The sequence below is a fragment of the Pongo pygmaeus genome, chromosome 13 (assembly GCF_028885625.2).
Source record: "Pongo pygmaeus isolate AG05252 chromosome 13, NHGRI_mPonPyg2-v2.0_pri, whole genome shotgun sequence".
Taxonomy (NCBI): Eukaryota; Metazoa; Chordata; class Mammalia; order Primates; family Hominidae; genus Pongo; species Pongo pygmaeus.
Genome location: NC_072386.2, coordinates 73,992,780 through 74,005,894, shown reverse-complemented (window position 1 = coordinate 74,005,894; position 13,115 = coordinate 73,992,780). Strand labels below are relative to the sequence as shown.

The 13,115-nt window shown below is 43.1% G+C and overlaps 1 protein-coding gene across 1 annotated transcript in view; it reads left to right on the top strand.

The window, feature by feature from the left end:
- The window catches only part of SLC28A3 (solute carrier family 28 member 3), a 62,907-nt gene that overhangs the window by 24,947 nt on the left and 24,845 nt on the right, over positions 1 to 13,115 (top strand). Inside the window, exons 2-4 of the mRNA XM_054501682.2 lie at positions 2,404 to 2,502; positions 6,146 to 6,231; positions 10,489 to 10,580. Of these exons, the coding sequence (XP_054357657.1) occupies positions 2,404 to 2,502; positions 6,146 to 6,231; positions 10,489 to 10,580 (277 nt within the window). The remainder of the gene's footprint in view (positions 1 to 2,403; positions 2,503 to 6,145; positions 6,232 to 10,488; positions 10,581 to 13,115) is intronic.

Below are 13,115 nucleotides of genomic sequence, written 5' to 3'. Positions count from 1 at the left end.
GGAAAGAAACATTGAGCTAAGACATTATCTGGGGCCCCATATCACAGCCCCATGACTCTAATTTAAAAAGAAGAAGAAAGACAGTTGTCTTAATGGTCATTTTCCAGGTACCAGTCAATATCCACAATAACCCCACTAATTCTGTTGGAAATCCTCAAGTGGGAGATATTGTTCTTCCAGAAAATACTAAAAGGCCAAGGCGTATACTCTGCTGGGGGCAAAATAAGACTATTACACAGTGGAGAACAAAACCACACGTGCTCTTGTTGCCACTTAAAGGAGTGCCCACTCTATCCCTCAACACACACACCTTCCACTTTCATTACTTTAAAAACGTAGGATCCACCCCTGTGTTCCACCAGTAGTTTTCAGATCCTGCCACCAGGTGGCAGGAGGAATCAACATCAAGAAGCTGAATCTCCTAGTAGAATTAGAAAATGTCAGGATTCCGAAAGGATCCGCAAGAACTCCAAATCCAAACTGTGTTGTATGAATGAGGGAGTTAAGGCTTGAGAGAATGTGGCCTGCTCAGTAGGGACCCTAAGGACTAGCCCCTCAGTGACCTGTGTCCTGTTACTCCACCAACTCATGCTTGGTTTTATTTTTAACTTAGTATTAAGGAACATTTTAGCATCCACCAAAGAAGGAGAATAATAAAATGATTCTCCAGGTACTGTCAGCCAACTTCAGCAATTAGCAACATTCTGTCATCTTCCCATACTATGTATATTTTTTCCTTTCATGCTGTTGGTTTGTTTTTTGAGACTGAGTCTCGCTCTATCGCCCAGGCTGGAGTACAGAGTGGTGTGATCTCAGCTCACTGCAACCTCTGCCTCCCAGGTTCAAGCGATTCTCCTGCCTCAGCCTCCCAAGTAGTTGGGATTACAAGCACCTGCCACCACGCCCAGCTAATGTTTGTATTTTTAGTAGAGACGGGGTTTCACCATGTTAGCCAGGATGGTCTCAATCTCCTGACCTCGTGATCCGCCCGCCTTGGCCTCCCAAAGTGCTGGGATTACAGGCGTGAGCCACCACACCCAGCCCATGCTGTATTTTTATACCAAGAACCCAAGGGTACTACACTGCTGTGCTAATGCAACATTAAAATTACTATGGGTCATTAATTCAAAACATTGTTAGTGTCTGCTATATGCAAAGAACTGTAGGATATAAGCAACTGTAACAAAAAAGGAAGTATGGCACAATACTTTGATGCATGAATCTTGTACTGTAACTTTTTTTTCATGTTTATTCATTCTTGTGTTTCAGTAAGTAGAAAATGCAATACAACTTGGAATTACAATATTTGCTGGATTCCTGGGGCCAGTCAGAGATCTAAGTTAAAATTAGAGTCACGCACTTGGTCTTTGAAGACGCAGTCATAGTCCTTGGGCTAACAGAAGGCATTTCCTGACACCATTTATGCATTACCTCACTCTAGAAAAGGGCAAGTTGAAATGAGATGGGAGAAATATTAGATACCTCAAAAAAGATAGAAGAGACAGGAGACAGGTCCGGTGTTTGTCACTTCTGGAAACAGCAGCTGAGGGGTCCGGACAGCCCTATAAGAAAGAGCAAATCTCATTCAGTTCCTTAAAGTAAAATCAAGACAGCCTCACACACACAAAAAAAGGGCATTTTTCTTATGATCATTACTACCAGAGATTGCTTTAAACCAAAAAAAACCCATTTCAACATTTCATAAATCTAACATCTAAGAATAAGGTTATTCAGCCTATGGTTTACCACGTTTTAGTTCATTTTATAAGTTGAAAATCAGTGTGATGTGATAGAAAGGAGAGTGGAAACCTGCCCCTGGTCCCAGCTCTGCCTATTGGAAAGTTATCAGGCCTAGATGAGGGCAATTGTCCTCATTCCTCTCTTCCCCTGGACCGCTTTTGTATCAGAACAAAACAAAGCAAAAGTCATATGTTTCTTTTCTTTACTTTCTTTCTTTTTTTTTTTTTTTTTCAGGTAGAGTCTTGCTCTGTCGCCCAGGCTGGAGTGTAGTGGCATGATCTCAGCTCACTGCAACCTCTGCCTCTGGGGCTCAAGCAATTCTCCCACCTCAGCCTCCCAAGTAGCTGGGATTATAGGTGCACAACACCACGCCCAGCTAATTTTTATATTTTTAGTAGACACGGGATTTTGCCCAGGCTGGTCTCCCCTCCCACTTCGGTCTCCCATCGTGCTGGGATTACATGCACGAACCACTGTGACCAGCCGATCATCTGTTTCTTTACAAGCCCAGGATTTATCAGGTGTTTGTTGAATCAGATGCTTCACCTGAACACCTAATCTTTGTTTGTCTCATCCTCCAAATTCCTCTAGGTATTTTTAATGAAAGAACATCTGTCTTTTGGCTGTAACTTTTTATTTTTTCAATCTGCACTTTTTTCTTAGAATGAAGAAAACTTTCTTGAGAACGAGAACACATCAGGAAACAACAACTCAATAACGAGCAGAGCTGTGCAAAGCAGGGAGCACACAAACACCAAACAGGTACAGCAAGACTGTGGTGCATGACTCTAGTGCTATGGCAACTGCTGCGCAACAGGCACCTGAGAACAGTGGGCACAGAAAGCATGGCACCCCACTGGCACGCAGAGGAACAGATTAAGTGGTAATTAGTGTGTGGGGGCACAGTCGTAAAGAAAACACACATGCCCAAACAAAGAGATTTTGTTTTTATCCACCTGTCCTCAGAGTTCCCTGATGGGAAGCATACCCAGGTTTTCGCTGACACTTCACTATTAGGAGTTCCAAGCTCCATCTCAAGGAAAAAGGCATTGGCTTAAACAAAAGCATCTGAGCTTTAAGGTAAATGACAGAAACAAGAGGAACCCTCTACTATGGTTCTAAATCTGTGTCCATCATGCCCTCGCATTCCTTAGTAGCTTTATACCAGTCCGAGGGACTCTTGCTTAATTTCACTTACATGTTGAATTCTGGACAGGAATTTATTTAAAGATGGCTTCCTGTTGCAAAAAAGGTGAACAAATTACCCATGTAGGTCACCCCTTAAAAGGTAATTCCGGGCCGGGCACAGGGGCTCATGCCTGTAATCCCAGCATTTTGGGAGGCTGAGGCGGGCGGATCACTTGAGGTCAGGAGTTCAAGACCAGCCTGGCCAACATGGTGAAACCCCGTCTCTACTAAAAATACAAAAATTAGCTGGGCGTGGTGGCGTGTGCCTGTAATCCCAGCTACTCGGGAGGCTGAGGCAGGAGAATCGCTTGAACCCAGGAGGTAGAGGTTGCAGTGAGCCGAGATCGCACCACTGTACTCCAGCCTGGGCGACAGAGCGAGACTCTAAAAAAAAAAAAAAAAAAATGAATTTGGGGTGCCCACTAGTGTGTCATTTTGTGAGGAGTTTTCTCGTGGTAAGATAATCGCTTTTTTTAAAGTAGACAATTTGGAAAACTTATTGTAGCAAAATTTGGAAAACCAAAAAAGGCTTATAATTCAAGAAAAAAAGTCAGTGCCTAACATTTTGGAACACAGCCTTTTTTAATGCAAACATACACCCACATGCATATGTCATCTGTATTGGAATCATACCATGCATAGTACAGTGTTTGGTAACTGTCTATTTTGCTTAATTGATTGTAAAAAATGTTCACTCCACTAAGTATTCTTCAACAAACAAAAAAGAAAACAATACTTATGCCCACATAAAAACCTACACATGGATGTTTAGAGCAGCTTTATTTGTAATTGCCAACACTTGGAAGCAACCAAAATGTCCTTCAGTAGGTGAATGAATAAATAAACTGTGGTACATCCAGACATGCAGTGTCTTTCACCACTAAAAAGAAATGAACTATCAATCCATGAAAAGACGTGAAGGAGCCTTAAATGTACATTACTGGTAAAAGAAGCCAACCTAAAATGGCTACATATTGTGCGATCCCAACTATACGACATTCTGGAAAATGCAAAACTATGGAGACAGTAAATAGTGCTTTCAAGGCATCAGGGTGTGGTAGGGACAAATAAGAAGTGTGGGTTTTTTGGGTTTTTTGAGACAGACTCTCGCTCTGTCAGCAGGCTGGAGTGCAGTGGCACAATCTCAGCTCACTGCAGTCTCCACCTCCCGGGTTCAGGTAATTCTCCTGCCTCAGCCTCCCGTGTAGCTGGGATTACGGGCGCCCGCCACCGTGCCCAGCTATAATTTTTTTTTTTTTGTATTTTTAGTAAAGACAGGGTTTCACCATGTTGGCCAGGATGGTTTTGATCTCCTGACCTTGTGATCCACCCGCCTTGGCCTCCCAAAGTACTGGGATTACAGGCATGAGTGACCACGCCTGGCTATAAGAAGATTTTTAGGGCCATGAAACTAGTATGCCTGATACTACAATGGTGGATACATGTCATCATACATGCATCCAAACCCATAGAATGTACAAGACCAAGAGAGTCTCACTGCAGACTTTGGGTGATGGTGATGTGTCCATATAGGCTCCTCAGTTGTAACAAATGTACTTCTCTGGGTTCATTTGATAGTGGGGAAGGTGAGGGTGGGTAGACAATACACGAAAAATCTCTATACTTTCAGCTCCATTTTGCTGTGAACTTAAAACTGCTCTTTTAAAAATATTTTTAAAATTTTTTTTCATAAAAACAAAAATTTAGATGTTTTTCAATTATAAATGGGGATATGAAGGCTGAGGAGTAGCTACTGGATTTGATAGCAATGGGCCTTGGATGACATTGGCAGGATGCATTCAGCAGAAGCACAATCACAGTGGGTAGAGAACTGGGCAGGGTGTGAGGAAGTAACCTCCAAAGGGTAAACACAACTCTCTCCAGCAGCCTGGCTGTGAAAGGAAAGAGGGGGGCAGATATACCATGATTGTGGGAGTCAAGGGAGATTTGTAGTTGTTGTTTTTAAAACGTGAAAAAAGATGGAAAAATAAGAGACAACAATAGTAATGTTAGATATACCATAGATAGCAGGTAACTTGGGGTACTTTCACTGTGAGAAAATAATAATGATGATCATTTAAATCAAATATTTACCAAACATTGACTATTGGCTAAGCTGGGAATTAGATAGAAATAAATGAATAAGACTCAACTCCAGCCCCTCCTCAGAAGCTGCAGCTTGGACTCAGCTGGTCTCTCTTACGATTATCCTCGCACCTTCCTTGTTCCTAGGGTCCAGCCCAGAAAATGAAGGTAACCTGAATCAGAAGAACAATGGAGTTTGGCCTCGTGGAATTATAGGATTTTTGAGAATTCTTTCATCTCAGACACACACTAATATGATTTATTTCTATGATTTCTGTTAAAGAGAATCAAAGGCCACATTGGATATGACAGAAGACAAGTGCTGAGATTTGACATTATACTTCTTAGAGCACACTCAAACTGCTCCACCTCCATCTATTTGCTTCCCCACCAGCTTCTGTACCATTGGTTACAAGAGCCAGGCTTATTATTTGAGACAGGTAGGAAATCCTCTGCCATCCTGGAAATAGGATGGGTCATGGATATTTGAGAGCTCAAACTGTACCTAGAAAGATTGTCCATGAAAAAATGGGCCAGAGATATCCTACACTCAATTAATTAGAGCAAGGGCTAGCTAAGTAAGGGAAATAGTCCCTTTTACCCCAACTGATAAAAGGATCCTAGTTCCCAAGGGGAGGTTTATTGACTCTTGAAGGCGCCAAGCTAGTGTTCATATTCGCAGACCAAGTGTTGAGCTGCCGGGGAAATAAATCCAGCTTTGGTCTCAGTCGTTTGGAAACCGGGGCTGGCAGAGTACTAGGGGAGATTTATGCAGCTCCTGGTATTAACTTCATTTAGTACTTGGCTGAAAACAGAGCTGGGGTTGAATGATTGCAAGAGAGACAGGAGCAAAAAGCACAAATATGAGCCTGTTCCCTTAAGAAAAGGAGAAAATACCAACAGCTCCTTTGGAAGGAAAGGAAGAGTTCAATATGAACCTGGCATTTTTTATGTGAGATTTATAAGCCAGGAAAAAAATGTCTGTGCAGTAGATAATAGGAGCCATCTTCTTGCATAATAATTTAAAAGGACCTATTGAAAGTTCTTTGCCCGAGTTCTGAGCAACGAAACCAGGCTCCATTATGCCCAGGATGCTCATTATTCCATCTCTGCTCCAATGTTTGATTTCCAGGATGAAGAACAGGTTACAGTTGACCAGGATTCTCCAAGAAACAAAGAAGGCACGGAGGATGATGAGGAGGAGATGCAACAAAAAGGGTACAGTCTTTAAAACAGGGAAATAATCAAGCCTACCTCCCATTTGGTTTTATTATTTTGTTTTATCTCCCCATGTGATTTTTTTTTTCTTTTTTTTTTTTGAGATGGAGTCTCACTTTGTCACCCAGGCTGGACTGCAGTGACGCGATCTCAGCTCATTGCAACCTCCTCCTCCCTAGTTCAAGAGATTCTCCTGTTTCAGCCTCCCGAGTAGCTGGGACTACAGGTGCATGCCACCACGCCTGGCTAATTTTTGTATTTTTAGTAGAGGCTTGGTTTCACCATGTTGGCCAGGCTGGTCTCGAACTCCTGACCTCAAATAATCCACCCACCTTGACCTCCCAAAGTGTTGGGATTACAAGCATAAGCCACGGCGCCGGGCCTCCCATTTGATTTTTAACACTTATTATAATTTATTAGAGATTGTCACCACCCATCCATCTACCCTCCCTACCCAACACCCTTTCCAGAAAAATTAATGAAGCTTTAAGATGATCAATGTGGCCAATTCAAACTGCTGATGTTCTGGGAACCCAATATGCAGATTTAAATTCACCCAGGACAGTCTTCTAATTAAAAGTGTAAATTACCAACTAATTGCTCCAGTCCATACGAATGCAGTTAATTCATCTTCTCAATGTCAATCAATAGCAATTGATTGCTCAAAATCCAATCCACTTTAAATCCCAACAAATGGTTTCTCTTACTTTGTAATAGCCTCAAAGTATTCCAAGTTCTTACAACTCCGTAAGGTAGGAGACGCAAGATTAGTATCTTTATTTTTTGGACCAGAAAAATGAACCTCAGAGAAGTGACTTCCCCAAGTCAACCAGAAGAGGAAGAGAGCTAGGTCACAATTTCAGCTTCTGATTCCTAGTCCAGGATTGTCTGCCACCTATCATAACACTACAGTATTTGTCCATCTTCTATATTCCTACTTAAATTTGATTTGCATTCCTATGTCTCTGAGGAAATTTTTCTTTTTTTTTTTTTTTTTTAGAGGCAGGGGCTTACTCTGTTGCATAGGCTGGAGTTCAGTGGTGCTAATTTTAAATCTAGAAATAGATTTTAATTTTTTTTTTTTGAGACGGAGTCTTGCTCTGTTGCCCAGGCTGGAGTGCACTGGCACAATCTCAGCTCACTGAAACCTCCACCTCCCAGGTTCAAGCAATTATCCTGCCTCAGCCTCCGAAGTAGCTGGGATTACAGGCATGCACCATCATGCCCGGCTAAATTTTGCATTTTTAGTAGAGACAGGGTTTCACCATGTTGGCCAGGCTGGTCTTGAACTCCTGACCTCAGGTGGTCTGCTTGCCTCAGCCTCCCAAAGTGCTGGGATTACAGGTGTGAGCCACCACGCCTGGCCAGAAATATCTTTTGATTTAAATCTATTCTGTCCAGCCTGGGCAACAGAGCAAGACCCTGTCGTGAGATCTGTCAAGCTCACTGCAGCCTCGACCTCCTGGGCTCAGGTGATCCTCCCACCTCAGCCTCGGAAGTAGCTGGGACTACAGGAGGAACTTTGTTATATGTATCAGAAGATATCTCTGGAGTTGGCGAGAATTAGGGTTAGCAGCTCTTGTCACATATACATCATCCCAAATATTTACCATATCAGAAACAGCAAAGTTTTATCCTTCATTTTACTTTATGAGTCTCTGACCCAGAGTACTGAGAAATTCTCTTGGGTGGTCAGAGGTACTCAGGTTTCACTAATGTTAATGAGACTGAAACAGCCGTCAGGAGGTTGGGAATTATTCAGCCTAGATAACCAAATGACCAAAGTGTCTACTTTCAGCTACTCTGCTTTATGCAGAAGTCAGATTGCCATAATGGACTACACACATTCCCTGCAATTAAAGAAACTAATAGAGTCAACCTACAGTATGTGAATGTACCCTGTTAAATGTCACCCTCTGCTGCTGCTGCTTTTTAATATACCTTCAACTGAGAATAATACATCATTAGCCTTTCCTAAATCAGACCATGAAAAAATGTCTTCACTGAACTTCTATTCACCCAATATTTTCTAGAGCACTGTTTCTAACTCTCAGTATATATATTCACACACATACATAATGATGAACCTTTCATGAAGTGATACCTATCGTTCTTAAGTATGAATGATACACTGTGATACTTTTGATACTTTTATTCTTTCTTTTTTGTTGTTTTTTGAGATGGAGTCTTGCTCTGCCTCCCAGGCTGGAATCCAGTGGCGCAATTTTGGCTCACTGCAACCTCCACCTCCCAGATTCAAGCAATTCTCCTGCCTCCCAGCTACCGAGTAGCTGGGATTACAGGCGTGTGCCACCGCACCCAGCTAATTTTTGTATTTTTAGTAGAGGCAGGGTTTCACCATGTTGGCCAGGCTGGTCTCAAATTCCTGACCTCAGTTGATCCACCCGCCTTGGCCTCCCAAAGTGCTGAGATTACAGGCTTGAGCCACCGCACCTGGCCTTTTTTTTTTTTTTTTTTTTGGTTGAGACGGGGTACAGTGACACAGTCACAGCTCATTGTGGCCTTGACCTCTCGGGCTCAAGTGATTTTCCAATGTAGCTGGGACCACAGGTTTGTGCCATCACACCAAACTAATTTTTTTTTTTTTTTTTTTGTAGAGACAAGGTCTCACTGTGTTTCCCAGGCTGGTCTGAAACTCCTGGGCTCAAATAATCCTTCTACTTTGGCCTCTCAAAGTGCTAGGATTACAGGCATGAGCCACCACACCTGGCCTCCTTCTATTTTAATAGTGGTTACTATGTGGACTTCATAACTCGCTAATGGATCCCCAACTCAGAGCTGTAAAATACTGTTTCAGATAAGCAATATTTACTCCCATTTCATTCACCTATCAATCAATACATGTCTGTTGAACATCCTTAATATCCAAGGTTCTACTCATAGTGCTGTATGGCTCATAGACATCTGTTCTCCAGGGTCTCTGGCCCTGGGGGACTGAGAAATTCTCTTGTGTGGTCAGAGGCACTCAGGTTTCACTAAGGTTAATGGGTTGGGAATTATTCAGCCTAGATAACCAAAAGACTGGTTATTAACCAAATAACCAATATTTCCTGCTACTGGAATGGGTCAGTAATGGGTTCATAACAAAACACAATCAAAGAAGACAGTAAGAATAAAGTTCAGAGGCATGTATCTGTCTGAGGAGATGCAAGAAGACTTTTTAGAAGCCAAAAGCTTGAGCTGTGCCCCAAAGCTTGAGAGGAGGCTGACTTGGAGGTGCAGGCAAGACTGTTGGAAGGCGGGGTAGCGGAGGCACTGGCCAAGGGGAGTGCAGGCCTCCCAGCTTGGGGCCACGTCCTTTGAGGTCCTGGAGTTTGGGAATCATCTATACAGCAGGAGAAATGGTCATTTTTAGAAGTGCTATCCCGTGGCCTGGAGGGGACAATGGGGAAATGTGCAAGAAGTTCCTTCTACCCAGACTCAAGTGGGAGAAGGGGAAGCCTCCAAAGAAAGAGGCATCACACGGGAACAAGAAGATCCCCAAAGATGGAGAGGAGAGACATGTGGCTATGACCCTGGCCTCCCAGCTCACTCCTGGGGAACTGCTGGACACGATCCTCCTCCGAAGACATGACCCAACCTACACATTACTCACACACTACCCACCCAGCCCATAACAAAGCCCTGGATGGAAATAAAGACATTCCAACAACTCCAGAGCTTTCTGAGAAAGCTGTGACAACCCATTGGTTAATAGCCCTAACATCCAGGAAATCCTACTTTGCATTTTAAGCACACCCCATGAAGTCCATCCGTTTTGGACTAACGGGGATGGTGATGGGGGACAGAGTGCCACCAACTTGCTCAAACTTTGCCAAACCAAGAGGGATGACAGAGTTCCTCGGCTTTTTATTTTCTAACAATAAACACGTAATAACCATTGGTTAAAAGCTAACAGAGGATCTCATAGTGTGCCAGAAACACTCTCTTCCTGTGACTATTTCAGCTTTGGTTAGATATCCATCTCCCCTGCTCTGTTCCCAGGAGCATGTTGTGTGCACCTCTCTAATCCCTCAGGGCTCGGCATACTTTGATGGTGATCACTGAATGGTCATGATCATGGCTGACTCTAGTCTAAAATGAAATGAGTTTCCCATTTCTATTTTGTAAGACATACGCCTTACACATGTGTTTGTTTGCCTTCTTAGTTTACAAAGCTTAATCTAGCTTCAGCATGCAGTTTATTTCATGTTTTTGGTGTTTACTTCTCCCTGCCTTTTTGCTTTTATGTTGCAGGTGTTTGGAAAGGAGGTATGACACGGTATGTGGTTTCTGTAGGAAACACAAAACCATTCTTTGGCACATCATCTGGGGCATTTTATTAGCAGGTAAATAACAAAGATGGTTAGGGATACCACTGTCTTTTTTTTTTTTCAGGGATTCCCCCAAATATTAACTTTATGTGGAAAAGGATTAAACCTTTATTTTCCCCGGGACCTCACCGAATCATCGGGGGTGGTAGAGAAGTAAATCAAGAAGCCCTTTATAGGGGAAGCCTATGCAAATTGTTTCCCTACCCTGTTTATGAGGCCAGAAGCTAATTTTTTTTTTTCTTTGAAATGGAGTCTAGCTTTGTCGTCCAGACTGGAGTGCAATGGCGCCATCTCAGCTCACTGCAACCTCTACCTCCCGGGTTCAAGTGATTCTCCTGCCTCAGCCTCCTGAGTAGCTGGGATTACAGGCACATGCCACCACACCTGGCTAATTTTTGTATTTTTAGTAGAGACAGGGTTTCACTGTGTTGGCCAGGCTGGTCTCGAACTCCTGACCTCAGGTGATCTGCCCGCCTTGGCCTCCCAAAGTACTGGGATTACAAGTGTGAGCCACTGTGCCAGGCCCAGCAGCTAATTTTTGGACTCACTTACTCTCCTCACTCTTATAGCCTTTGTTATTGTCAGGTGGATTTGAGGAGGTGCGTTGGTTTACACAAATCCAGAAAACACAAGTGATTAATGCTTTATATGAATACAACATGAGTAGCCTAGGGCCATCTAGCCCACTTGCTTGCCTGAAGGCAGGACAAGAATGTCTCCTGCTTTTACTCCCTCCAAAACAAAGAGCTCCTTGGCTCACTTTATTTGTTTTTTTTTTTTTTTTTTTTGGTTTGTTTTTGTTTTTGTTTTGTTGTACTGTTATTTTTTGTTTTTCTTGAAGCTGAGCACACTGAACTTGGCCCATTTTAAAGAACACTCCTGTCTATAAAACATAAGCACCCTGATCCAAACCCACAGACATTAATCCCAGGCTGCTGCACAGCCAAGGTCAGCAGTTTTGCTGGTGCTCAGACAGTTGGAATAGGGAACAGTAGAGTTGGTGAGCTTTCTGAGTACTGGGCCAGATAGTATTTTAGGCTTTTCAGTATTTCAGACATAAGGTCAAAACCATGCCATTCTGCCACTGTAGTAACAAAGCAACCACAAACAATACATAAGTAGACAGACATGTATTCCGAAATACAACTTTGTTTCTAGAACACACATACAAACTGTCAACTGAAGAATCAATCACGAGGTTCAAACATTTGGAAAGGAAAGTCATAAAGGGTTGCAGCCTGCAAGGTGGCCATTCTGACAAGCTGGGAAGCGTAGTCTCCAACAGAAGCCAGAAACAAGTACTTTGAGGGAGGGAAGAATAAGACAGGAATTTATGCTGAAAGGATTGGCTAAGCATAAATATTCAATAAGCTATAGGGGGAGTCATGAATATTTATGAAAGGAGACATGCACATGCACAATTGAGATTTGTGCCTCTTTATGGAGCATGTGTATTAGAAAATAGCAGTGTTACCATGACCTGAGGGTGGAGTTTTCAGCCCTGTGAAGTCAAAAGGTAAAGCAAAGAACACAAAAACCCTCACTGTGCATCCTCCAAGACGGGCCAGAACCACTCCATGGGCAGCAGTCTCATATCAGGAAGAAATGCCTTGTAAAACTGGTGAGCTGTCACCTTAAAATTCTAAAGAGGCCGGGCACGGTGGCTAACGCCTATAATCCCAGCACTTTTGGAGGCCGAGGTGGGTGGATCACCTGAGGTCAGGAGTTCAAGACCAGCCTAAGCAACATGGTGAAACCCCGTCTCTACTAAAAATACAAAATTAACCGGGCGTGGTGGCACATGCCTGTAATCCCAGGTACTCAGGAGGCTGAGGCAGGAGAATCACTTGAACCTGGGAGGTGGAGGTTGCAGTGAGCCGAGATCGTGCCATTGCACTCTATCCTGGGCAACAAGAGCAAAACTCCATATCAAACAAACAAAAACTCTAAAGAGGGAGAGGGAGTCTGGTCACCACCTCAGATGACTGGCTAAAGGCGATAGAGAAATGAGTCTTCCATTTCTTGTTTTCCAGAGCTAGTTTCTGCTGACTCCTTAGGAAGGAATTCTGGTTAAAGGTTAATTAGGAAGGGGCATACTGAGGCACATCTGACTTCCCATCCTGTCATAGTTGGGAACTCAGTTTTTAAGGTTTTTCTGGGATCCCCTTGGCCAAGACAGGCTCAGTTCAGTTGGTTGGGTGACTTAGGACTTTATTTTTATTTCTCAAAACACACAAATATAAATGTTCTTGCCACCTGCAAAAACAAGTGGCAGGCCAGATTTAACCTGCAGAACATCTTTGCAGACCTTTAAGAATAGGAAACCTTATTCTTATCCTAGAATCTGCTCTTCAAAAGCAGCCACCTTGGTAATTGCCCCTACCTCTTTTCCTTAGAGACTCTGTGGTACTTACAGAAGTAGTCTGTTGTTGGTAGGTATATTCCTTCACTCAAATTTAGGCCAAATCTGAACTGCAAATCCCAAGAATCAGTACCTCTTTGCCAGTGGTCACTTCAACACTCGGCCTTTCTCTGATAGTAGCTCACCTG